General features: G+C 48.8%; 1 protein-coding gene across 8 annotated transcripts in view; it reads left to right on the top strand.

Moving 5' to 3' along the window:
* The window catches only part of Katnip (katanin interacting protein), a 160,821-nt gene that overhangs the window by 27,784 nt on the left and 106,070 nt on the right, over positions 1-26,967 (top strand). For 7 of the 8 annotated variants that reach the window (XM_020181975.2, XM_074059830.1, XM_074059829.1 and 4 more), the window contains one exon: positions 20,295-20,371. The exons of the other annotated variant lie outside the window; for it this stretch is intronic. In XM_020181975.2, the coding sequence (XP_020037564.2) occupies positions 20,295-20,371 (77 nt within the window). Of the gene's footprint in view, positions 1-20,294; positions 20,372-26,967 lie in introns of those variants that run through there. 8 annotated transcript variants of the gene reach the window in all.

The following is a 26,967-nucleotide window of genomic DNA, read 5'->3' as shown; positions in this document are numbered from 1 at the left end:
CTCACACTTCTCCAGCCTCAGCCTTCTGAGTGCTGGGATTACAGTTACGCACCACTATACCCAGCTGAGATGTTCATCTTTCTAGAGGTTTTATATTCATACAATGTTCTTCATTGTTCAATTAGGCATGCATTTGACTGCAAATAACAGAAAATCCAACTAAGAATGGCCTAAAACAGGGTCAAAATTTTTTCCATAAAGGGACATATAATAAATATTGCAGTCTTTATGGGATATAGTCTTTGTCACAACTACTCAGTTCTGCCTTTAACCATGAAACAGCCATAGTTAATATGTACATGAATACATGTGGCTGTGTTTTAATAAAACTTTATTTATAAAAATATGTGCCTGGCTGGAGGCATGGCTTAAGTAGGAAAGCACATCCCTAGCAAGCACAAAGCCTTGAGTTCAAATCCTGGTACTACCACCACCAAAATGACTATAATTTGCTGACCCTTAGCTGAGATAATGGAATTTGTTTGGCTTATGTTTCAAGAAATGTGTCAATAGTCTCATGAGAAAAACTTAATTTACACTTCTACCAAAAATATTTGAGCAAGTCTTATCTCTATGAAACTGTGCCAAGAAAGAGTATTAACTCATTCCATGTTTTGGGTAAATGCCTCTGCCTCATCGTCCAGATCACTAACTTTCTCTCTATCAGTATCTTCAGTCATCCCTTCAGTGTCTTTTCATTTTCTTCATTTTGGTGGTTCAGTGTTTCTTCATTTTGGTGGTTCAGTTGTGATTGCTAACATTCTAAATTAGGCTGTTCTAATTTGATGACTACAATGTTCTCTTTCCACTGATAACATTTGGGATGTTATAAATCACTCTGTGTTGTTTCTTATGTTTATAAAACAGGCCCTCTCTTTTCTGGTGTTTGTCTTCATGGAACATCTGGTGATTTGTGGCCAGGAGTGTGATGTTAATGGTATGTGTTCTAAGCACAGGGCTCCCTTTCCCTTCCTCCTGTGTCCTGCCTGTCTGTCCCAGAAAGAGCTCCCAAGGGCTGGGTGGATTGAAGGGCACCTTCTGGCCTCCTCTTGTGAGTTTCTACCAATGCCTGAGCCTGGCCTTCGGCCTCCTCCTCTCCCTGGAGGCAGTGCTGCCTGTGGGTGTGGAGCAGCCAGCACCTCCCTCCCACCCCCAGCAGCCCTTCCTGCTTCTCCATTGCTTGGGTTTCTTTTCTTAATCCAGTTCTGTCTGCTGTCCATGTGTCAGGGATTCTCCTCATTTTCAGTCTGCCAGTGGTCCTCCTGATCCCCGGCTTTTACAGATCTTAAATGGTGGTGTTTCTGCAGACTTGGGAAGGAGAAGCTGCTGGTGTATTTGTTCTTGGTCTGCTCAACTTGATGCATCCTCAAGATGACTTCTTGGCAGAGTGTTCACCTTCCCTGATCACCTTCACCGGGACAAGCTTGTTTTTCTCTAAAATCAGACTGTGTCTGAACCAAACAGAACATTCCAACCATGGACTGATCAGTGTAGACTATGGGGATGGAGTGTACTTTCTAGAAGAATGGAATTCAGATATGAATCTGCTCCATCCTGCCCTGGTCAAGCCTCTTGACCTCTTAAAGCCTCAGCTTCCCCACCTATCACATGGGACAGTGATGATGATATTACCTACTCCATGCCCAGTGTGGGATCTGGCACGCAGTAGGTGCCAAAACTCGTTAGAATGCCCCCTTCCTCTGTCTTAGTCTGCATGCATATTTCCCACACACCTATTCTGTGTGCTGTGATCACGCAACCTTTGGCAGCCATGCCATATTGATATCTATGCTGAGCACATCAGCTGAAAGCCCGATCTTTGTCCTGGGAACTTTTCTCAAGCCACACTCCCCTCTCCCTGCCTCGCCTTGTCTAGGACCTTTACCTTGGCTGGGATGCATTTTATCAAGCCTGTCGAAATTGTTCTGAACCTAGATTCCGTCATTCAGTTTTTCTATGTGTCTCCCATCCAAATGTTATCTGCAGACTTCATAAACAGCCTTTATCAGCCACTGATAAAATTATGGCCTAAATAAGACCAAGGACAAAACCCCATGGCATGCCACACCGCCCAGGGAGAGTAATTTATATTGACAGGGTAAGGCAATTAATTTGTCCAGCTCCTGGGTTAGGATGTCCTTGTGGCTTGATTATAATAATAATGATAATATTAGCAACTGTGTATTGGGTGTTATGTGCCATGGGCCAGTCATGGAGGTAATGTTTTTCATGTATTGCTTTTATTTCCTGTGCACCTCTGTAAAGTATTTATATGACTTAGGACTTGTTTAAAAGAGTAAACTCAGTCTACCAGCAGCAGAGGGGCACTGTGTTATTTTAGCACAAGACTCTGAGGAGGGCTGCTTCTCTACACCAAGAACAGGGATGCATCCAAGGTCAAGAACAGATGAAGGGGCCATGCAGGTGTTGCAGCCTGTAATCCTAGCACTCACAAGGCTGAGGTAGGAGAATTGTGATTTCCAGGCCAGCTGGGCTACACAGCGAGACCCTATCTAGAAAAAACAAAACAAAGCAAAAGAACTGGTAAGAGCCTCTAGGCTCCCAGGAAGTCCGCTCTTTACAGCGCCTATCTTGATAGCTTTCTGCTTATCCTTCTCACTTGATACAAACCAACTGTCTCACTTTCTCAATTCACCTGACAGGAAATAGTCCCCACCAGCTAGGGAACTATTCACTTACCCCTCTCATGGGAGTAGCTGCTTCTGTAATCTCAACACCAAGAGTCCCTGGCCAGAAGGATAGTGAGACTCTGTTTTTGGGTCAGGCATCTGCCCCTGCTCCAGCATTGGCTAGCCCCAGGATCATATCATCCTGACTGGCTTCCAGAAATCTCAGTGCTCTAACCTTGTGGCTGATTGACAGGGGGATGTCCAGCATCCAGCTACTATCTTGTAAGTGAACGTGAGGCCAGAGTCACAGCCAAGAAGAGGAGCCCAGCCTTCTTCAGACTTTGTCTGCCACTGAAGTATATGCTGCTAACGTTCAGCTCTTGCACTGGCCTCCCTCTTCCCCACTGGCTTTGCTTGGGATGGCAGGGTTTCAGCCAGGGAGCCCAGGGACATACATGTGTGTCACCACCATGGTCCAGTCCCCATCCAGGGCTCTGAGATTCCTTGCTTGGTTTCTTCTTTCTTTGGCCACTTGGTCGACACCTTGGCTTTGCTGAGGTCTCAGACTTCACAGTTTCACAAGATTTGCAAGGGCAGACCTTGGAATCCAGTACAGCTGGGTTTGGATTCTAGCTCTGTCATTCCCTTGGCTGTAAAATGGAGGCAATATCAGTAACTACTTCACTGGTCCATTGGGATGATTCAGTGATCTAATACACAAGCCATTGCCCGACACCGAGCACTAGGTTCTCTGCATGGTGTAGCAGTTTATGTCACTCACAGTGGAAGGAGGCTCAGAATCCAGAGCCTCCAACTGTGCTAGCAGGTCAGGGAGGGGGAGGTGGATTGGCCAGGGCCCAGGAACAGATGACAGTAAAGCTTGAAGACTGGCCAAGGCGAGGGCCAGGCAGAGAAGAGGATGTAAGCCATGAGCATAGGGGAGTGGGTGGACCCCTGAGTAGTTCACTGTCACAGAAGCAACCAAGGGCCTTGCAGTGACATGTGGATGGGGGCTTGTTACAGTCACTGACTCGCTGCAAGTGTTTAGCACATCCCTGCTGTTTGCCAGGAGCTGGTCTAGGCCTGGAGGTCCCACGGCAGACAGACTCAAAGCCACCTCTCACAGAGCTCAGTAAAGTAAAGCTGGACGGGTGGCAGAGTATAGGGAGGTCATTAAGTGGAGACCTCAGGAAGGCCCACTGCAACGGGAGCTGAGGCCAAAGGAAATAAGAAACCATGCAGACCTCTGGAAATGAGCATTTCCACAGAGGGGCTGCTTGTGGAAGTCTGGAGGCCAGGGCCATAAGCACAGTCATGAGAGAGGGGTACTGAGGGGCCAAGGCCAGGTTTGGCAGGCCTGGGTCAGTTTGTAAGAGCTTGGGCTTCTTCACTCAGAGGAGGGAGAGAGCATTGGGAACAGACCTGACAGCCTTTTCCAAGCCTGTCACATGGAAAACGGGCCAGGTAAGGGCAGAAACAGGGGCTCCACGCAGTGGTCATGGTGGACTCCCTGGAACAGTGATGGGGGCTTGGTTTCTGGGAGCTGAGAAGGGGCCGATCTCCAGCACTGTGAAGGTCAAGCTAAGAGGCTCAGTGTTGGGTTGGGTATGGGTGGAAGAAAAAGAGAGGGACCTAGAGGGGCTGGCAAGTTTGGTCTGAGCAGTGAGAAAGATGGACATACTATCTCCTGAGGTGAAGAGGGACAGCAGTTTGGGGAGTGTGAGGAATGTGCTTGAAGGTCATGGAGACCTTGGAGGCAGCTGGCCTTGGGGGCCTGGACTTCAGGGGGAAGCCAGGGCAAGTTGAGTCTCTCTGGAACTGGAACTGTTGGTTTTTCTAAAACCTTTGAGGAAGGACGGTGATTAGTTATGCAAGCAATACATGAAAACAGCTTCTTTACAAATTAAAAAAACTATTTTTAGCCCTCTAGATAAGGCTAAAATCCTTTTTGCCAGTTCTTACTCTCCCCTAGTCCTACTCTCCCCTCCTGGAGTAACTGTTGTCTGTGGAGAAACATGGCTGGATCTTTCCAGACCTTTCTCTGTGCATGCATACTTGAGCAGACGTGTAGAGTCTGCTCTACATGTCAGGAGGGTGAATGGACTTTGTGTCTACCGCAAGCGACATCGTGCTGAATGCACTGTTTTGCCAAGTGCTCTGTGACTTGTGACTTTTCTGTCTGTGACAAACTTGGATCTGTCTGTCATCCCTGGTGCCCTGGGGCTCTTCTGTTTCAACCTGATATACAGCTATTCCCCATGTAGACAGGGAGAGCTGACCACAGCAGTTTTAGTTCCTACTGGAGGATGTTAAGCTGTTGCCCCACAGCTCTTTGGACCTTTTTCCTCAGGCGTGAGTCTTTCTCTGGGTTGGATTTCAGGGGTGGAATGGCCGGGTATGAGGAGATGGAGGCTTTGCAGGCTTTTGCTTTCTCATTTTGGTGGATTCTGCCTTGCTGCTCCCCAAATTCCTTCTCACCCATGTGTGGAAGATTTGTACGAGGGAACCCGAGATACCTGTGTCTTAGAGCAAGGTCCTGAGATAGGCTGTAGGCTAGGAGGAATAAGCAGGAGGCCAAGAGGCCCTGGTGTCTGTAGACTGCTGTTCCACTCTTAAGAACACACATTTAGGGAGGACACACGCTATCTGGGGCATCAGAGACTCCCAACCCCCTCCTTCCCTCCTGAAAACAGAGCAGCACCCTTTCCTCCCTCCCTCCATATACCAGGCTTCTTCCTGTCACCAGGTGCCATTCCTAGACTGCCTCACCAGCTTGAAGCCGTCCTCTTTGACAAACACACCAGCAGCGACATTATGGAAACGCTGTTTTGATTAGAGCTGACTAGCTTCTCTGTCACTGGGCCCTTATTCCTCACTGGCGTTCCAGATCCTGCCTTCTGCCTCCACCCTGATGCCAGTCTTTGCCTGCCACCTGTGACAGAGCTTTCAAGAGTTGGTTCACAAACCAAGATTGAGATTGTCACCCACCCAGCTGCATGTTCTGAGGGTGCGAAAGCAGAGAAAACCCAACACGCAGCTGCTCTCCACAGACAGTCTGGCTCAGCAGCTTCCTACAAGGGGAGAGGAAAGTTAGCATCCTTAAGAGCAGTTATGTCAGGCTGGGGTGTGGCTCGAGCAGAGCACTTGTCTGGGGTGTGCAAGGCCCTGGATTCCATCTCCAGCACTGAGAAAAAGAAAAAGGATGTGTCATCTATTTTTGCGTGAATTTCAGATGGGCATAACTTTAAGATATTAACTGATTAGCTCAGGAAGCAAGGGTCAACTAGGAATTCAAATTCCAGCATAGTTAGAGCAGTGAAGTGACTCTGAACCACATCATTTAGCAGCTAACACTTACGGAGCATGTATTTATGCTACACCAGCATTATAAGCATTTTATGTCTATATTGTGGAGACTTTTAATCATCATCCCACTTTTTTCACAAGCTCTATTGAGATATATCATCACATGAACACACCATTTTAAAGTCCCCAGTTCGGTGTTGTCTAGTACATTCATCATGCTGTGGAACCATCACCACTGTCTCATTCCAGAATATTCACTTCACCCCAAGGGAAACTATGCTAATTAGCAGTTCCTCCCAGCTCCTCCCTGGTGATGGTGGTCCACTTTTTGTCTCTCTGGATTTGCCTTTTCTGGAAGTTTCTGTGAACATTCGGAATCACTGCCTATGTGGCAGTCTGTGTCTGGCCTCTTTGACTTAGCTTAATGTCCTTGAGGTCAGTCCATACTGTGGCCTGTCACTGCTTCATTCCTTCCTATGACTGTGATGGTTTGGATGTAGTTGTCTCCAACCACACTCATGTCGAGGCCTGGTCTCCAATGGAATGGTGTTGAGAAGAGGTGGAGCCTTCCACCTGCACGAAGCCCCCTCAAGAGTGGCTGAGAGAGTAGCAGTTTTAAAGCAGCCTTGACTTCCTAGCTTTCTCTTGCTTCTCTTTTTCTTATTCCACCATGTGATCCTCCACACAAGCCCACTTGCTCTTCCACATTCCACCAAGGGAGGCTCACCAGAAACTCAGCAGATAGACCTTTGGAACTATGAGCCAAAGTAAATATTTTCTCTTTATAAATTACCAAGCCTTGGGTATTTTGTTACAGCAACAGAAAATAGTCTAAGACAATTACCAATGCAGACTTTACTGTGTGGTCATAACATATCCTATTTATCTCTTAGTGGCTGATGAAAAGTTGGGTGGCTCCTATTTTGAGGCTATTGTGAATTGTGCTGCTATGACATCATCCCATTTTGATGGCACAAATAACCATTCCACACTTGTCCACTCTGTCTGGGATTCTTAGGCCAGAAGACTGTGGAGTTTGTGGGCTGCCCTTCTACTTTCCAGATTACATGTTTGAAGAGGACTCTGGCATTTGGAGAATCTCCCAATCCCTACCCTCCCTTCTGAAAACAGAGCAACACAGACAACAACCCCTCTTTCCTCAGCCTGCACAGCTTCCTGTCAGCCCCCACCATTCCTAAATGACTCCTCAGCCCAGAGTCCTGACTTCCCCTCTCAACTCCTTGGCTGTCCAGTAAAGACCCAGTAGTTGATGACATCGTCTGTCCTCATGACACCTCCTCCATAGTAACCACATTTCAGATTAAAAATGGGGGCCTGTGACTTGAGGAATTAATTGTATTTTGGAAACCTGGGTCTGGCTTGTTTGAATTTGGAACCACTGTGGAAAATCCTGGCTTAGTCAGGATTGTTTAATGAAGTTCAAAAATGCATTTGAAGATGGCCTTTGATGTGCCAAGTCTCAGGCCTGCCCTGGAGCTCATGATTAAGGAGGAAAGACATGCTGTCTTAGGTCCCAAGAGGCAGGCACCAAGGCAAAGCTAGGCATGCAGGAAGGCTATTGGGAGGAAGCTGGGAACTGGTGCCTGGGAGGGGTGTGGGCAACAAGATTGGGTGGACGTTCCCTTCAGAAATGTCCCCAGGTCAGTTGATGTCAATTGTACCCTTGACATTAACAATAACAGAGAGTGGACAGGACCTTGGTCAAGGCAGGTTTCTTCCTGGGCAGGGTCCCCCTGAGAGCTGCCAGCCACCTGGGTGCTCTGGGAATCTAAGGAGTGGATGAGCCCACAGCAAAGCCTCAGGTCATGTCCATGCATCCTGTTTGGCAATGCTCTGGGGACACATGGGGGTTGGGTGTCACTCAGCTGGGTGGGCATCCACAGAAAGGATTGGCATCTTACCTGTGTCCTGAAGCCCTGAACCTGCAGTCTGTTCATCCAGCTGCCAGCTTAAGAGCTGTTCCTCCCGTGCCTCAGGGGCCCTCAGTGTGCCAGGCCCAACCAGATCAGCTCTGTGTTTCCTGCATCCTTCCTGTCCGTGAACATCCCTCTGTCCATCCAGCCATGTGGCAGAAAACCTCCCATTCTTCCACTGCCAGCCTGCCACCCTGCCTTGGACTTTCATCTGCCCAGCCCCCGGCAGCAATGCCACTCGCCTGAGCATCATGCAGCCTCTTACCCATGCCCCAGTTCCCACTCAGCCACCTCAGCCCCTTACTGCTGTCATGACCCTTCTCTCCACTTCCACATGGGCATAGGGTTAAGGGCCACTCTCTCTTGCCATGGCCACATGGCTCTTCTGCTCTGGCCCCACTGCGTCCCCTGATGGCAACCTTAATGGCCCTCCTGTCCCATCTGTTTTCAGTGCTGTTGCTCACCCATGGCCTTGGCCTCTGAATGCACTTGCTGAGAATATTCCCCCTGACCCCCCCAACCAGTTAACTCGCTCAGATTCAGTTGTGTCATCACCACCATGAGCTCCCTGGCCTCCCCAGCAAGGTCCCACCCCCCTGTTACAGCCACTTGTGGCACCTCACCCCCCGCACCCTGCCCTGTGCATTGGCTGGAGGTTGTTTAAAAGCCACCTTCCACACTAGACTCCAGCTCCACAAGGCAGGAATTTAAAAAGAGCTCAGTAACCCTGTGAGGCGGGAGGGTGGGTGTGAGGGAGGAGGTCCAGGTGGCCAGGGAAGATGTGGGGGATGAGAAGGGACTCACACTGCCTGTCCTCTTTATGATCCTAGCTCAGCATTATCTCATATGGGAAGCAGGGTGACTATAGCTTTGTGGTTTTGTTTTGTAGTGCTGGGGATCAAACCCAAGGCCTCACACATACTAGGCAAGTACTCTATCAGTGAGCCATACCCCCAGCCCTATTTGTTTTATCTTGAAACTTGCTAAGTTGCCTGGCTGGTATTGAACTTGTGATTTTCCTGCCTCAGCCTTCCAAGTAGCTGTGTGTGTGCCACTACACCTGCTATGACTAGTTTCTGAGCATAAATCCAATTTGGGACCCCATTGTGCTGCCCTGGACTGAAGAGTGAGCTTTCAGCACCACTGTTGGACAGACAGCACTGTATACATCAGAAGCTGGTTCCTGCAGCTGTCTGTCCTCACGAGCAGTCAGCATGTCTGACCATTCTCTCTCACAACCCAAAACAGGTTCGGGTCCCTCTTTTGTACAAATTGTTCCCTTCCTGTGTGTCCTTCCATGCCCCCCATCCTCCTGGTGGACTCCTTTATAATCCCACACCAAGGGAATCTACCAAGCATCACAGAGCAAGACCAGGCTCTTCCACTTTACCCCTCCCACCACCCCCCCCCACCACCCACAGGGCACAGGCACCTCCTCTTCATAGCACCTACTACACTGTGTTGGGGCAATTGCTAAGTTCTTTGAAGACAGGGATTCTGTCTTCCTCCTTTCCTTCCTTCTGTTGTTCCTCCCTTCCCTTCCACAAATACTGTGTCAGCTCTTAGTATATGCCAGGAACCATTCAGCACGGGAAGGTAGAGCAGTAAGCAAATGGGCTATGTCTTTGCCCTCCTGGGCCTGCCATCCTGATGGGGGAGACCACAAACCAATGTAGATACAATAAGTAGATACTTTCAGAGAGTGACAGCCCTGGGTGGGGAGGCTGAGAAGGACTATGGTCTCTGGGAGTGGCCCAGAAGAGGAGATGCCGAGCCAAACAATTTAACTCTCCCTAAGGAAACGTTCCAGGCATAGGGACAGCAAGGGCAGCGTGGTTCTGAGAAGCAGCCATCAGGGCCAGGAATGCAGTGGGAAGATGGAAATGCGGCAGGGAGGATGGGTGGCCACACATGCCTTCTTTTCTGCCTCCAGCCCCATAGCCCAGTGCCTGGCCATCAGACATCAGCGGGATAAGTAGGAAGGGGCCTCATCTCCCTCCCCACTTGGGGTCCGATGGCAGGCAGCCCCTGTGTGTGCATCAGTTCAGACAACTGTCTGTTTGATGGTGGGAATAGGAATTGTCTTAGTGATAGATGATCAGGAAGGAGGCTCATTCCCTTAGAAGAGAGAGGTCTCAGATGCAAATCAGGCTGGACAATACTGAGCTTGGAGATTGGAGAGGGAAAGTGCCACCTTGGTTGCCTCTCTTCCGGTCAGGCCCAGGGACAGGTCCTGCAGGACTGAGAGGCTCAGCAGGTAACTTCACTAATGAAGTCAGCCTCCGCCCTTCCTCCAGTCTCACCTTCTACCATAGGCCATTTGCAACACTTCTAATCCTCTCAGCCCTCCCCAGCTTAGGACTTGCTTGAAACTGGGTGAGCAATAGCAGGTCTGCCACACCCTCCTTTCTGACAATAGCTTTCTGACACATGAGCGTAAGGTCAAAGACCTCCTTGCCACTTGCATGGTGGCTAGAGGCAGACATGGTGGACCACCTGTCCCCCATTCCTCCCACCTCCTGCCTCGCTCACCCGTACTGAGCATGCTGCATCCTGGGCTTCTACCCTTGCTGTTCCTGTCACAGGGGCCACCTTCCTGGCTCACATGTCACGTTATCAAAGAGACAGACACAGCCTCTCCGTCCTTTCCTCCCACATTCCTGCCCACATCTTGGTCTCCAGAGCACTGGTCACCAGTTGACATACTGTATATTTAACGTTTTTAACATCATCTGCCTCCTTTCGCTACAGTGTGAACTGCGTGCTCAGTATTGTGTCCCCAACACCTTAGGTCAGCTCTGGCCAGAGGAGGTGTTCAGTAGCTACTAAGGAAAGCGTGAGGTTATAGAGTGAAATGGGCCCCGCCTTGCACAAGGTTGGGTGGATGTGAAGTCCCAGCCTGCAGCTCGCATCCCGCCACTGCCTGTAGGTGGCAGGTAATCATCTCCTAGTACATTCGTATGCACTGTGTCTGCAGGTACCTTCCATTTACAGCGGTGCTAATGATTTCCCTCTTACAGCATTAATATAAAAGTTTCCTTTTTAAAGAAAACTCATTCAAGATTTTTTAAATCTCCATTTGCCAGTCTGGGAGATAATTTATAATGCACATAGCAGTTTTACAAGAAGATTTTTCTGAGAATAAAAAGAAATACTAATTCTTTCCATCAGGTAGGGACTGAAAATGATTCCTTAGATAACTATGAGGGAAAAAATTTTCATAAAAATACAGCATGCAGTGTCCTGGAGCACAGGAGAAATCATAGATTCTGGATGTGTGAGTGCTCTATAAACCCTGAAGCCAAGCCAGGTTGGTTTGGTAGGTCTGTAATCCTACCTACTTAAGGGGCAAAGATCAGGAGGATTGACATTCCAGGCTGTGTGGGGCAAAATTTTATGAGATCCCATGGGTGTGGTAGTGTGTACCTGTCATCACAGTCACCACAGGAAGCATAAAATAGGAGGATCTCAACCCAGCTGGCTTGGACAAAAAGAGAGACACTATCTCCAAAACAGTCAGTAAAAAGTGTGAGGGGTGTATCTCAAGCAGTAGAGTGCCCATAAATGCCTGAGTTCAAACCCCAGTACCACCAAAAGCAAACAAACAAATAAACAACAACAGAAGCCCTGAGATTGAAGCAAGGTCAGTCCTAGAAATAGTTAGTAGTGGTCCAGAATAAGGAAGGTGGTGATGAAAGTTTAAGATACTCAAAAATTTCTCCAAACTCTCCCCTTGCTTATTCATGTGGCACCAGATTTCGTTAGAACACCGCCCCAGGGCTGGAGAGATCCAAGTGTTACCTGCAGTGTTTGTTTTGTTTCGTTCCACCTCTAGGGGGTAGTCACAGCATTGCTTTAGGTCTTTGTCACTTGGCTTCTGATTGCAATATGGGCACTTTGAATGCTGTGTTTGTGTTGCTTCTTGAGGATGGGAGCCTCTCTGATACGTGAGCACGCGTAGTTGAAAGGAGGTGCAGAGCTGGCCTTTTGTGTTCAACCAGTATGCACCCAGGACCAGGATGCTGCAGGATCACTGGGGGATCAGAGGAGTTATACCCACATGGGTTTGGAAGGAAGGGTAGAAGTTTCATACCATAAGATACATACATGTAGGTTATCTTATTGTGGGCAAAGGGCCATTGAGAATATTCAAGTGGTAGACACTTGCCTAGTGTGTGTGAGGCCTTGGGTTCCATCCCTTGCACCACCAAAAATAAAATCATTAAATTGCCATTTAACTCTCTACTAAATGCTTATCTGAGCCTGTGGACAGGGTCCAGACTTTAGATTCAGGCCCAGTGGAGTATTCGTTCTTCTTTGTGCTATCCTGAACTCAATAGTAAATTGCACACACACACGCACACACACACACACACACACACTTCAAATTGGCTTGAATAAAGAAAGAAATGTATTCGTTCATGTGACAGAAAAATCCACATGGTGCCAGCTTCAGGCATGGCTGGATACAGCAGTTAACTGTAATTGAAAGGGTCTGCTTTCTGAACGTTTCTGGTCCCTGATTGCTCTCAATTCTGCTCTCTCTGTGTTATGTCCCTCTTGGGCAGTTTTCTCCATGGAACATGTGAGGATGCTCATAATGGTGAGCCCAGAAGTCAATGAAAATTCACTTCTTGCCTTGTGTGTGAAGAAATGACTTTTTCCTTTCTTCTGTGGCAGCTCTCAGCTCATATCAGCTCATATAATTCCAGGGGAGAAGAGATAGGGCCTTTTTCAGGATTGCCAACCAATGCATAAATTGAGTCCGTTAGTCTAGCTCAGGCATCTTTCTAGATGGTATAAATGCACAGTTCTGTACCTGCACTGCAGGATGGGAGTATTCTTTTCTTCTTTCTTCTTTCCTCTTTCCCCTTTCCTTCTCTTCCCTCTTCCTTCCTTCCCTGTTTTTTTTTTTTTTTTTGGCAGTACTGGGGATTGAACTCAGGACCTTGCACTTTCTGGGTAGGCGCTCTACCCATTTGAGCCATGCCCCAGTCCTTTTGCTTTGTCTTCCAGATAGGGTCTCACATAACTTTGCCCAGTGCCTTGCCTTAGACCATAAGCCTTCTGCTTCCACCTCCCAAGCAGTGGGGTTGTAGGAATGCATCGTCATGCCTGGCCTAGGAGTGTTATTTTCCCCATGCTACATGATAATCAGAACATTCACTTATCACTGATAAATTGTCCCTCAGTTAGACAGAGCTAGAGAGGCACTGGGGGGGGATGGGTGAGTTGGGTATGTGACCTCCATCTGTGGCCTCAGACACAGTGTCTTCACAGCCTTCGCCTCCTTGTTAGCCCATTCTAAGTCATTATCTTCTGTGGGGGCTGATGTCTACAGGGTGTGGGCCACAGCTGTCAGCCTGGGAAGCCCACACTGCACTCCCAGCTGCTTGTCACACAGCTCAGGCTTTAGCACTCACCAAATCAGCCATGTCTAGGAGAATTCTAATATGCTGGCCTCCATCCAATGTCCATAAGTAGAACTGGTTCATAATGGGTTCTTTCCCAATTCCAGTTTCTCACCGTGGGGAGAGTTAATAATATGGCCATTGAGAAAATCCTGGGGCCAGTACTGAGGGTGAATATGGAAGGACAATTCTCTCTGTCCTTCCTCTCTGTCACACCTGGAGTCCTTAGACCCTTTGCTGTCCGTGACTCAAGCCTTCTCGGCACCTGTCACTCTAGCCACACTAGCTCCTGGCCAGCCCATGAGCTGCTCATGTGTGCAGGTCCCCAAACCTTTGCACATTCACATGCTGGTCTATTGCCTGCAATACCTTCCCCAGGTAGTGTTGCCACATGTAGATTCTAGCTCCAATGTCCCCAGTGTGTCCATTCATTTCACTAGTAATTATTGACAACCCCATTGGATGTCAGCTGCTGTTTAGGGGGCTTGGAATAGACACTAAACAAGACAAACAGAGCCCTCTGCCTTCATAGAATTTTCCTCTGGTGTAAAGTCATCCCAATAAATAAAAAAGAAGGTAAATGGGACACTGAGTTAGTGGGGCTATTGAGATTGTGTGGGAGGGTGTGCACAGCTTACAAGTTCAAACAGGGAAGACCTCACTGAGAAGAGAAGGAAGCAAGGAGTGCAGGTGGGTTCCTGGAAGAGAGCATCCCAGGAGGAAGGAGGCAGGGGCTTATAGTGAGAGGGGATGGGTGTTGAGGGTCGGTGTGAGGAGTGAGGTGGTGGGAGGTGGCCCAGAGATGGAGTAGAGGCTCAGAGCCTTATGGCCACTGGTGGGGAGGTTTGCCCTTCACTCTGAGTGGGACAGGAGCTCAAGTGGGTCTCAAGCCAAGAAGCAACATGGTTCCACTTACTTTTGCCAGGTATTCTGGCCACAGCAAGGAGAACAAGACTAATCGTATGTTCTCCCTCATCTGCGGACATCAGATCAAGGGCAAACACAACAAGGGGATTGGACTTTGAGCACATGGCAAAGCAAGAGCACACAGGGAGGTATGAGGATAGGTAAGACACCCAAAAAACTAGATAGCATTTGTTGCCCTCAACGCAGAAAAACTAAAGCAGATACTTTAAAGCGACAGAGGCCAATAGGAGAAGGGGACCAGGAACTAGAGAAAAGGTTAGATCAAAAAGAATTACCTAGAAGGTAACACACATGCACAGGAAAGCAATGCGAGTCAACTCCTTGTATAGCTATCCTTATCTCAACTAGCAAAAACCCTTGGTCCTTCCTATTATTGCTTATACGCTCTCTTCAACAAAATCAGAGATAAGGGCAGAATAGTTTCTGCCTGGTAGCGAGGGGTGGGGGGGGTAAGGGAGGGAGCGGGGGGCGGGGGGTGGAGTAAGGGAGGGGGTGGGGTGGGTGGTAAGGGAGGGAGCGGGGTGAAGGGGGGAGAAATGACCCAAACATTGTATGCACATATGAATAAAATAAAAATTAAAAAAAAAAAAAAAGGAGAACAAGACTGCAGGGACCAAGGAAGGAACAGGAGGCCAGTGGGGACCTGTACCAGAGTGGAGTTTGAGATGGGGGAGAAGTAGCCAGATTTGGATCTGTCAGGCCCCATTGTCTGAGGGTTCATTGTCTGGGTGATTTCAGTTATCTTAGTCAACAGCAGTTCAAATATATTAAATGGACAATTCCAGAAACAAGTTTTAAATGACATGCTGTTCTGAGTAATGTGATGAAATCTCATACCCTCCTACTCCTTCCAGCTTAGGACGTGAATCATCCCTTTGTCCAGCAATCACCACACTCTCTACGTTACCTCCATCTGTAACTTAGAAGTCGTCTCAGTTTTTAGGTCAGCTGTTATAGTATCATGCATGCTTGTCTTCAAGTAGCCCTTATTTTACTTAATAAAGGCCTTAGAGCACTTGAGTAGTGATGTTGGCGATTGAGATGTGACAGAGAAGATATAAAGTGCTGTGTCTAAAGGGCTTGGCACTCTCCAGGGTTTCAGGTGTCACCAGGAATCTGGAGATACATCCACCGTGGATGAGGGGGACAGCTGGGTGGGCATGATGGTGCATATCTGTAATCCCAGCTACTCGGAAGTGGAGAGGAGGAGGATCATGGTCTAAGGGTAGCCCAGGCAAAAAGCACCAGACCCTATCTGAGAAATAACTAAAGCAAAAAGGGCTGGAATGCGACTCAAGTGGTAGAGGGCCTGCCTAATGAGCATGAGCCCCTGAGTTCAAATTCAGTATCCCTCTCCTACCATAAGTGTGTGTGTGGTGGTGGGGGGGCAACTGAAAACAGTAGTTTTCATCTGGAACTGATGTGAGGTAGAGTGGGAGGAGCGAGGCTTTGAATGTGACACCAAGGATTAGGACCTGGTCGTGCCCTCAGAGACCTTCTTGGTCCCATTCAGACCTGTGGCGTTGCATTTTGTACATTTTATTATAAATTGTCTCTTTTTTGGGTCCCAAGTGCTTTGGGAGCCCATGGAGTTATAGACACTCTTCCCAGAACAGTCATTGTGTGAGTGTTCTCAGAAGCCCATGTGGGACTACTGACCTGGCTGTCGTTGCTTGACTGTTGGCAGTGCAGCTCCACTATGACACAAGGGCAGGGGGCGCCATTCACAAGCACACAGTGTGAATGGGGGCTGTGCAGTGCAGCCTTGCCCAGCCAAGTAGGTGTCTGCATATTTACCAGGGCAGAGCTTTGGTAAATCACTATTGCATGTGCCACATGGCAAGCACCTGACAAATGTTAGTGAAAAACCGTGATAATGAACTTGGCCCTATACAGGGTTCTCTCTCATTGTTGGATGGTTTAAGTATTCACCCTTCAGTGTATAAATGTGGAAATAAAACCTCCACACCTTTGCAAAATGAAGCCTTCTGTGCCAGAGAGAGGCAGTCCCTGGGGTCAGACCAGGGTTGTGGTGGTGGTTAGCTGAGTTAGGATGGAAAGGAGTCATGGTAATCCCAGGCCTGACACAGAGAACATGCTTAATCAGACTTGGCTATTGTCACCATAGAGCTGGACTGCAGTGAAGCCCCCTGGAGCCCAGGACACCAGACTCCTGGGGCGATGCGCTTCCCTTTCCCCCACTGCAGGTCTGTCCTCCAGGAATTTGTGAGCCAGCTGAGGAACCAAGAACAAAAAAGAAAATCTTGAATTATGTCCACTTTTACCCTGGTGATGCTTAGAGCATTGCTGTGAGACCTTATTAATATCCCCTTTTTGCAGATGAGAAAACTGAGGCTCACAGAAAGTAAATAGAGCTCAGGGCTCACCCCAAAGTCTCCAAATCCCCGGCTAATTAGCGAGCGGTACATATGTGTGTGTGCGTGTGTGTGCACGTAGTTAAATACTTAATGATATCCTATTGTGCAGTGTACATAATTTAATCGTAATTGCAGGGTTTCAGAATGAAGCAGTGAGGGGGGCAAGAATACAAAGGAAGGCTTTGTGGAGACTGGAACTGAGCTGGGCCTTTGAGGATCTCCAAGTGGGGCTGGATTTCTGAAAAAGAGAATTGAAAGGTTAAGGGAGCAGGTTGGGAGAGAGGGGCTAGGATAGATCATTCTGGTACTAGAGCTCTGTGAATGTCCCCTGGAAACTTTGTAAACTCTGCGTGCTTTACTAAGACGTCTTCACTGTGTTGCATCCCATCTATGTTGACCTTTGTCTTTGTCTCTTTTCTGTTGCTATAACAGAATACCTGAGACTGGGTGATTTATCAAGAAAAGACATTTTTTTGGTTCATGAGAAGTTCAAGCACAGTGGCAGCTTCTGGCAAGAGCATCATGACATTGTGAAAGGCAGAAGGGCAAGTGCACATGAGGAAAAAAGACAAAAGGCAGCCTGGCTTTGTTTGAAACTACCCAGTTGCACAGCACAGTAACTAGTCCAGTCTTGAGACACTGAGAATTCCTTCACTCCTACAAGAATTGATCTGGTCCTTTGAGAGCAACATCACTTTCATGACCTCCACACCTCTTTTTTTGGGGGGAAGGGGAACTCAGTGCCTCACATTTGCTAGGCAAGCACTGTACCACTTGAGCCACTCTACCAGCCCTTTTTTTATGCTGGGTATTTTCAAGATAGGTTTCTCAAACTCTTTGCCCGGGCTGGCCTCAAACCTTGATCCTCCTGATCTCTGTCTCCAACTAGCTAGGATTCTAGGCGTGAGCCCAGCTTACACACCTCTTAAAAGGTCTGACCACCTCTCAGTGCTATTGTCTTGGGGACCAGATTCCAATATAAATTTTGGAAAGGACAAACCACATCTAAACAAGAGCAACCTTAAGTCCAAGCAGATAGGTTGTCTTGTTACTCCCATTTTACAGATAAACGTGTGGCAGTGTTGTGACGTGAAGCCAGGCCTGGACTCCAAGGGTTCATGTTGTTCTCAAGTCAAGTTCAGAGACCCCATGACTGGAGATGGTAGTATTTTGAAGTGAGGAATGGGTTTGGCTGGTCAAGGGTCTTGCTGCTGAAACGGTAGTGTGTCCCTGGGCATGACCTGGGAGGGGGCTAGAGATGCACCAGGTCCTTCCCAGTCACACTGAGTCAGAAGCCACATTGCACCAGGGTTCCCGGCTATTTCTGTGCACCCCAGCATTTGAGAAGCAGGGGCTGTGAGAAGTGCGGCTGGTCTGATGACCTTGTTCTTTAAGTTTCTGTGGTGATACCTGCTGCCTGGTAGAGGAGAGTAGATGTATCCCCGGAGGGTTGGAAGTGAGAGCCCAGGACAGCCCAGCACAAACATAGATCTCTTTGAAGTCCACATTTCTTCTAAAAATGCCATGAAATGTCTTATTCCGTACTATAATACAGCAGCAGTCACCTTAATGTTTCAAGATGGGTATGTAAATTGCCATGGAGTCAGATCCGTGTTCCAGGAAGATGTATGGGATGAATCTCCTTGTATCTTAAATGAGGTAATAATAACCACTCAGGAGCTGCTGCGAAGATCAAAAGAGAAGAATGTGTATGGAAATGCTATCTGTGTTGTTATTCTGGAAGGAACCAAGAGTAATCCAAGGGCTGGGCTCACATGCTTCACTCACACTCAGGGAGCCAGGGCTCAGTCCCAGGGAAGCCAGAGGAACCTCTGTGGGCATATCAGGAAGCCAAAGAAGAGGGACAGCTATTGATAGTTTGTTTTTTAAAAATTCTTACAATTTTTTTTTTGCTCGCTTCCCGACTAGCCTGCTTAGTTAGCAGAAAGCCCTAGTCATGTTCAGAGGTTTGGGCACTGGGATGTAGCTCAGTGGTGAGTGCTTGCATGGCATATGTGAGGCCCTGGGTAGGGTAAGCACACAGCAAGAACCTGGGGTCCTACAGGAAATGGGCTGTCAGCCCTGGACTATGAGTGACTGTCTGCGCTCCCATCTAGATGGCCCCAATTCTTGGTAATCAGAAGGAGAAGTGAAGATGGAGAGGGAGAGGGAGACAAATATATAGATATTGAGCATCCACACTGAGGGCAAAGGAGGAAGGGTAGCCAGATAAGGCTTAGGCGCAGAGCTGTGCAGTCCTATACAAGGCCCTCCCAGTCCTGCAGACACCAGGGAAGGGAACTGGGGCAGTGGATGGGAGCTGTTGGTGGCTGGGGCAACTGAAAAACATGAGGTTCTGTCCCGACATATCTATAGTAAATGGGAAATATTATAATTGGAAAATGCTAGCGTCTAGGCATGGTGGACCGGGCAGACTGGTGTGGTTACAATCTGCCTCTCTCCAGCTCTTCAATCTGCTTTTTTTTTTCGTAGTACTGAGAAGTTTGAACTTGGCCCTGCACTTGCTAAGTAGGCACTCTACCACTTGAGCCATGCTTTTTTCTTTCTTCTTTTTGGCAGCACTGAGGTTTAAGCTCAGGGCCTCATGGTTGCTAGGTAGGCTGTCTTACCTCTTGAGCCACTCTGTTAGCCCAGCCATGTCTATTTTACTTTACTTATTTTTCAGGTAGGGTCTTGTGTTTTTTGCCCAGGGGCCAGCCTCAGACTTTGATCCTCCTACCTACAGCCTCCTGCCTAGCTGGGCTGATAAGCATGTGCCACCACACCCCAGTTTTTTTACTGGTTGAGATGGGGTCTTGTAAGCTTTTTGCCCAGGCTGGCCTTGAACCACAACCCTCCAGATCTTTACCTCTTAAGTAGTTGTGATTATAGCCGTGAGCCACTGTGCCAGGCCAGATATGCTGTCTGTATCAGCTTCATTCTCATTTAGCTCCAGGCCTGCATCACACCTGCTCAGCACCCGAGAGGAGAGAGCAGCTCTTTCGCCCAGAGGATCAGCAGAGTCCAGGGATGATTTGAGTTACATTCTCCCCAAAACCAATGAATCACCTGGCTGGGGGGAAGCACCATGTTGATTGTGCTTCCAGGCCAGGGCCCCATGATCCAAGAGGTACACAAAGGAACCTTCAGGGCATCTAAGGAACCCAGTAAGCTGGAAGGTGCAGCTGAATGATGCCCCAGAGGAAATGCAGAACCATGTTGTGGAAGAGGTGCAGAACCCCCAGTATCACTCCGGAGGGGCTTTTGCTCTTAGGGTCATATGTTCCCATAAGGATCGTGCTGTTTATAGTGAGCATGCATCTCTCTCGCAGTGGAAAAGCAAGAGATCCACTCAGGCAGGTGGTTTGAGCTGGTGCTGTATGACAGTTGTAATCACTAACTGATGAGTACTGAGAAAATAGATCTTTAAAGTTCAAGCCCTGGACTCTGTGGGGCAGAGGAGGAAGGAGCAGTGGTGAGGCTGGGGAATCCATCTCCTTTCGTAGATCACTAAAGCCAAGCATGTCGAAGACCTATGGGGCCACCAGACAACCTCTGGGGGCACTGGTTGCCAGAGGAATGCGCTTGGGGAGCTGGGTCTTCTTCAGGGTTGGATTCCACCTCCTGGTCGCCTGTGCCGGTGTGTGCAGCATCTGGTTCAGCGAAGGCTTCCTGAGATCCGCTATCACAGTGCTGTCTTCATTGCAGGCTTACACTGAGGAAATGGGGACAGACTTCGATGAGAGACATGACGAGTATTTAATACTGCTTCAGCAGAGGAACCGGTAAGATGCAGCCGCCTGACACGCCTTGCTATTGGCTAAATAAAAATCTTTTAGATTTATTAACAGCACGTGGGCCCTGAGTCCTGTAGGAATGGGGTGCAGAGTGCCCTCCAGTCAGAGCTGAGAAGATTGTCTGCCAGCCCTGCTCCTGCTTCTCCATCCACTGGTTTAATTGCATCTTTTGATTGAGCTTAGCAAACTGTTCACCTCTTGCCCCCTGCTTCTGTTCCTGAAGGGGTGGGATTGTCAGGAAAAGGTGTGTGGATGGGCCTAGGCAATAGCCACCCAAACAGGCCATGCTGCACCTGGCAGGCTTTGATAGGCCCTGGCAACCTGAGCCTGTCATCATGCCATGTTATGCAAAGTGGCTTGGGTTTACATTTGTGTTTGAATTTGGTCAGGGTGTCGTGTAAAGCTAAGGTGGGGCGCTTCTGTCTCCAGAGGGCCGGTTCTTGACAGAGCTTGTAAGCAGTGCAGTGTGTAGTGAGCAAGGTCAAAACAGCTGGTGTGGTCTGAGAGAGGCAGGCTTCGAGGCCTCCGTTCCTCTGTACGCTGAGCAAGTTCATTTCCAGTTCAGTGCCTGAACCTTTCACTAAGCTGGGTTTGCAAATCAAAGGCCGGACTGTGAAAAAAGCTGGAGGAGTCGGGTCAGGGGTACCTGGGATTCTCCTGTACATGCTGCTCTGTAGGCCAGTGGTTTGTGGCAGTGCTGCCCCCAGGGTCCAGGTCCTCCCAGCTTGCAGGGAAGGTGGAAATCTGCATTTGTGCTGTGAAGTCTCCTGAGGTTGAAAATGTGGGGAATAAATTCAAATTGAAGCTCAAGGCAAACAGAAGAAGCCTGCAGGCTACATATCAGACCTGGTAAGCAGGGGGCAGTGCTAATTCCTGTCTCTCTGTGATGGGAGTGGGCTTGGGACCTTGCAAGCAAGAGTCTGAGAGGACGTCTTCTTGAACGTGGATTAAGCCCTTGCCTACTGTGTGCACTCAGGAGGGACCCTGGTGACACATGGTGTGATACAGGATAGTCCCATGCATTACAGTTTGGCATCCCTACCCACCGGCCCCATTACAGAATTCCCCAGTATCTATGACTACACTCAAGCAGGTTTCCAAATACCCCTTGGTGAAGTGACCCCACTATCAGTGGGGAACTTCCAAGTCAATTCTCCAGGACTGGCCAGAAATGTCCTCTATTCTCAGCTGCTCAGTGCCCTGTCTCCCTTGTCCCAGAGTGGCCCCACACTAGGACTGCAGAGAGCTGTGTTCATTAGACCACCATGGCTTTTTACCCTCATTAATGCAGGGGAGCAGGATGTTTTCATTTCGTTGCTGGAAGGCTGCATGGTGCCACCAAACACCTGGGTGATCGTTTAATCATCTCCATGTGACTTGTCTGGGGAGAGAGTGTCACCGCTCCTTACAAGCAAATTGTTTCTCATTAATCGGGGGATCAATAAGTGTGCCATCAAAGAGGCACCAGCTGATAGCATATATGAGAATTTCCAGAGGCAAGCTTGCTGCACAAAGGCAATTAAACATGTATCAAAACTGAACTGCTGTGAAATTGGGGGGGACGTGTTGTTACTGAGAAGGAGCTGTCTGGATGGCAGAAAACTAGAAGGTAGAGCTAGAAGAAATTCCTTCACAGGGGACCTGCAAGGAGAGGAGCGCCCCTGAGCTATGGCCGGGGCCCTTTTGCAGAGTGCCGGCCACATGCAGGCGCCACGTGCACACTACCCAGCCAAGTAACAGAGCAACTGTACCCATTTGACAGGTGAGGAAGTGGACTCCCAGAGCAGTGAGCAACTTGCCTGAGGTCTCACAAGCCAGGAAGTGGTGGGGCTAGGCTGTACTTTATTTATATTTTGTTTGAGATCATCTGAAATGATCAAAAGGAGAGAGAGCTGCCAGCAGTGCCAGGGGCGCTGGGGTTACTAAGAAGGGGTTTTTAGGGCTAACTATAAAGGCCTACTATGTAACTGGCAGAGGGGAGCCAGTCTTGAGCAGTGCCCTGGGCTTTGGGAGAGATGGGAACCAGGTTGCTCAGTTAGGCTGCCTGTAATTCAGTCATTGCGGCAGAGCTTTGCCCAGAACACAGCTGTGCCTATGGTGCTGGGTAACATTACTCTTTTATTCATTCATCAGGATTTCACAGAGTACCTTTTAAGAACCTGGCATTGCTGCTAGCTCAAAAGGAAATACTGAACAATGAAGACACAGACAGTTTTAGTTAGTGTTCCTTTGGTTGTAAGGGCTAGAAACCAAAGGCTAAATGAATTTAAGCAACCAGGAAACTTACAGCTCATGAACTTAAGAGCTCAAGCATGGGGGCTGGGGTGTGGCTCAGTGGTAGAACACGTGACTGGAATTTATGAGGCCCTGGGTTCTATCCTCAGCACCAGAAAAGAAAATAAGGAAGGAGGGAGGGAGGGAGGGAGGGAGAGAGGGAGGAAGGGAGGGAGGAAGGAAGGGAGGGATAGAGGGAGAATACTCTAATACTCTGGCTTCAGGCATAGCTAGACCCAGGTGCTTACGTTATGTCAGGCATTCTCCATCTCTCCCCTCTGTTTTCCCACGCAAGAGTCATTCTTACGTGGGCTCTTTCATCACAAGGCAATGGAAGCCCCTACTTACATCCTCCCTCCAAGAGAGGAGAGCAGTTCTTTCTGAATCCTCCCATCACAAGTGCTGAGAAGGGCTGCTATTGGCCTGACTCTGGCTCCATTCCCTTCCTGAGCTAGTCACTCTGTGTGTCTGGTAAGGTGGCAGAGCCCTGGGCCACCTACCAAACTGGGCAGTGGAGTCAATCCCACCCAAATGACCTAGATTAAGAGTGGTGCTGTTCCCAAGAACCTGTGAGCAGCTGCACTTGCAAGGTGGAAGAATGGAAGGGCAGATGAACAGGTGCCCCTGGCACAGCTGTCACCCTTGGTGACACCTAGGGTGCTCCCTAGGTGTAGCAGACTGAGCAGAAGGTTGCCATAACTGTGCAAGAAGGAGCAGAAAGTTGTCTTGTGCTCTGGGTGGGGCAGGGATGGGGCGGGGTGGGGAGAAGCCTGGCAGCCTTGCTTCGTCCCTGCAGACTCTTAGAGATTCCGGTCACTCAGCCTGGTGCAAGATGTACTCACACCTGACGAGATTCCAGATTCGTGAGTGAGCAAGCAGCGTGATCAAAGGCTGAGCAAGGCAGCTGACCAAAGCAATTAGGCCCTTGGATCTGAGAGCTGGCAGCCAAGGACGGCTTGCTGAGGGGTGGAGGTGGACATGGATATTCACGCTGTTACCATTTAGTCCTTCAAAAAGGTCATTGGAGGGAAACATATGGAAAAATGCACCCCCAGGGGAGGTGGACCCACTGCCCAAGAGGAGATTCAGGCAGAAAGAAGGAAGGAGAGAACCAGTTTGGTGGGGCCAAGCCTGGGCCACACTGGAAGCCAGAACTTTTACCTGGGGTTGCTTTTTCTCTAGGTGATGGCCCATGCAGGTATACACTTCCCAGTCTCAGTTCACAAAAGAGGAAACAGACCTCCCCTGGGGGGGTCAGAGACCTGTCAAGGTCACACAAGCTGGAGATATGGCAGAGTCCCCAGTATCGAGCTCTGTCCACCGGATACCACTTTGGCCTGAGAAGCTGCTCTTCAAGGTGGCATCCTGGAGGACAGGCCAAGGGTCTGCAGTGGAAGGCAGTCTTTTTGCATCCCTGCCCTCCCCACTGTGTCCTTCCAGGCTGTCTTGGTGACCCACAGCCAAGAGGGTGGGGTGGGGGGCCACCACTCCCTCTGTTCTGCTTTGCCCAGAACCCTGGCAAGGTCTGTAAGGTTGGAGGGAGAAAGCGCAGATGTCATGGGTGAAGCTCTAGCCGTGGGCGTGTTTACTTATGATGCAGGCCAATGGTAGAAGCTAGACCCCAGGGCAGTGACGGATGAAGTGAGGCAGGTACTTGAAGGTGCGGTCAGCCTCCAACACATCCACGTTCACCACCCCTCAGCATCAGCTGTGCCTTCTCCCCAGGCTGATGTCCAGGGGCCCTTGCATGATGATCCTTGAGCTAAGAGCGGAGGAAGCATGTGATATGACCACAGTCCCCAGCAGCTGCTTAGATGCCAGAGCTGACTCAGTTACCCTCCACTGCCTAAGCTACCCACGTGCCTGTCCTTCATGCTCCCTCAGCTGTCCTCACAGTGTCCCTGCCCTGGAGGAGGAGAGGGCTCCCCAGCACCCAGCCTAGCCATGCCAGGGCCCCACCCACGCTCCCTCCTGTCCTCCTCTGGATGAAGAGCTCTCTGTGTAGGTGACCCCAATGGTCAAAGCCAGGTACAGTTAACCACATCAGAGCCACACTCTGATGTGCATCCAATAAATGGCAGCTCTGAGACATCCCTTGTCGTTCTTCACATCAGCAGGCCCATGGCCAGGTTGTTGCCTGTGCTCATGGCTCGGACTCCAGTGGAGAAGGAGGGAGGAGCAGGAACCCATAGATAAGTCCAGAGTAGCATAGTACTAGGGATACCTGTGTCACATAGAAAGAAAACCAGCAAGGAATGGGAAGGGAGGGAGCAGGTAGGTGGAGCTGAATTTTAGGTAGGACAGGAATTGAATAGGATTTATCTGATCCCCTATACCCAGGACAGCTTTTTATGCAAAGTAGGCCATCCATTTTCAGAGAAGTATTTTCCTTAATGCCACCTGAATGTTACTGATGCACTCAGCTGCGGGAGGGGAGTTCCTTCAGCAATTCCTTTCACAGTCTGAATAATTAGCTCCTAATTTATCAGTTTCATAAATCATCCTGCTTAAGCAGAGGCCCACGCTCAGTGCCAGCTCCAGATCCTAGGTAATGGGAGGCGGCAGTCTCCCGGAGGGAAGTCGAGGCAGGCTCTGTGCCCAGCTCACCCCAGGGCCACTTTCGCTGCATAGCCTGCTTGTACCCAAAGCATCCCTTGATTATCTGCTCCCATGAGCACAGCTATTGCTGTGTTTGGAAATTGTCTCTTAGTTACTTGTGTTTTCCTTCTGTTTTATGTTGTTGCCCAACAATCAGGCATCTTGCAGGCTTCCAAAGCTGGCAAGAGATAAGCAGTCTGTAATAAATGATCCTGCCACAATTGTGGCAAAGATAGATGTATCAGGCACTAAAGAAACATTTCAAAGTAAACGAAGAAATCACCCGCAGTGCCTCACCTTGCCTCAACAATGGACTCATTTCTACTTTTACCACCTTCCGCTCTGGCTCCACAGAGCTCCCCAAGTTTGCATTTCCAACATTGGTACCATTTTTATGTTGTTCTCTTCCCACCCACCCCAGAAAGAGCTCACAAATAACCTGCCATGTTTCTACAGAGTGTTTGTAATCATCACTTCTGAGTGGCAGCTCAGCTCTACTCCCCGGCCTTGGACCTGGGGTTGCTTTCAGCGTTTTGTAATGTCTGAACGCTGATCTTCTTCTTGCCCAGAGGTTATACTCGGGAACAATTTGCTGGCATTGCTTACTGGACAGAGACCAAATAGATGGCACTGTCTGTATTTTCTCATCCCTTCCGAGAAGGTTCTTCGAATTTCCAGCAATGTCTAAGGTTGCCAGCTTCAACATCATCTCAGCAGTGTTAGAAGATGTCTTCATATTGGTGATGTCTCTGGAGCCAAATTGCCTAAGTCTAAGTCCTAACCCTGCCACATCCCAGCTGATCTCGGGCAAGTTATTTAAGCTCTCTGTGCCTCAGTTTCCTTATCTGTTAAATCCAGGAAATAAAATAATTGTCAGAGTGATGTCTTAGCACAGTAGATCCTCCTTATTCTCAAATTCTGCTTGCTGAACTCCATTATCAGTACTTGCTGTGCTTTTGCAGTTGCTTACAGATATGTGCAGGGGGGCAAAACATTTTAGTTGCTTGATACACCCATTCCTAGCTGAGGTACAACAAGGCCACACTGGGCCTTCGTTCAGCTCCCGTGCTATTACCAGGTTATGGTACCCTGGGTGTCATGTTTTTCAGTTCTGTGCTTTTTTTTCAGCTGGACTCAGACATAGCTCTGAAATATAGTCTGGTGTTCCTGGACGCACCTCACAAAGGAAACACATGTGCTTGGGAAACTTGATTTGGGCCTGAGTTATAGTGGTTTTGGCTATAAGTTCAACATGAACAAATCGACAGTGTAGTAATGTGCCTTTAATAGAAACACTCAGAACAATGTTATGTATTGATCGTTTGATGGAAATGTGACCAGAGGCTTGTAGGAACCTGATCCTATATTTCCCCTGGGAGCAGTGGTTCAGGATTCACTCATTCCACAGTCACGGTGACTTTCTGGAACATTACCTTAAATAATGAGAATTGACTGTATATGTACTCATTTTATGTGATTACTATTATTTTTTGTAATGTACTTGTGTACTTCCTGAGGAGAACCATGTCAGCTGGCTTTCTGTATAAATTTAGGTGACATGGGAGGGGGGTATCATGGTGTTTGTGAATATCCAGGCAAATATGGTGTCACCTGAATGACTCAGGAGGGGGCTGAGAAGGACATTGTTTGTGGTGGTAAAATGTCAGAAGTGGGCCAAGGACCACACTCAAGGTGCGAGGCTGGGCATTAGT

Source organism: Castor canadensis, chromosome 17 (assembly GCF_047511655.1).
Source record: "Castor canadensis chromosome 17, mCasCan1.hap1v2, whole genome shotgun sequence".
Classification (NCBI taxonomy): Eukaryota; Metazoa; Chordata; class Mammalia; order Rodentia; family Castoridae; genus Castor; species Castor canadensis.
This window is presented reverse-complemented; position numbering and strand designations above follow the sequence as displayed.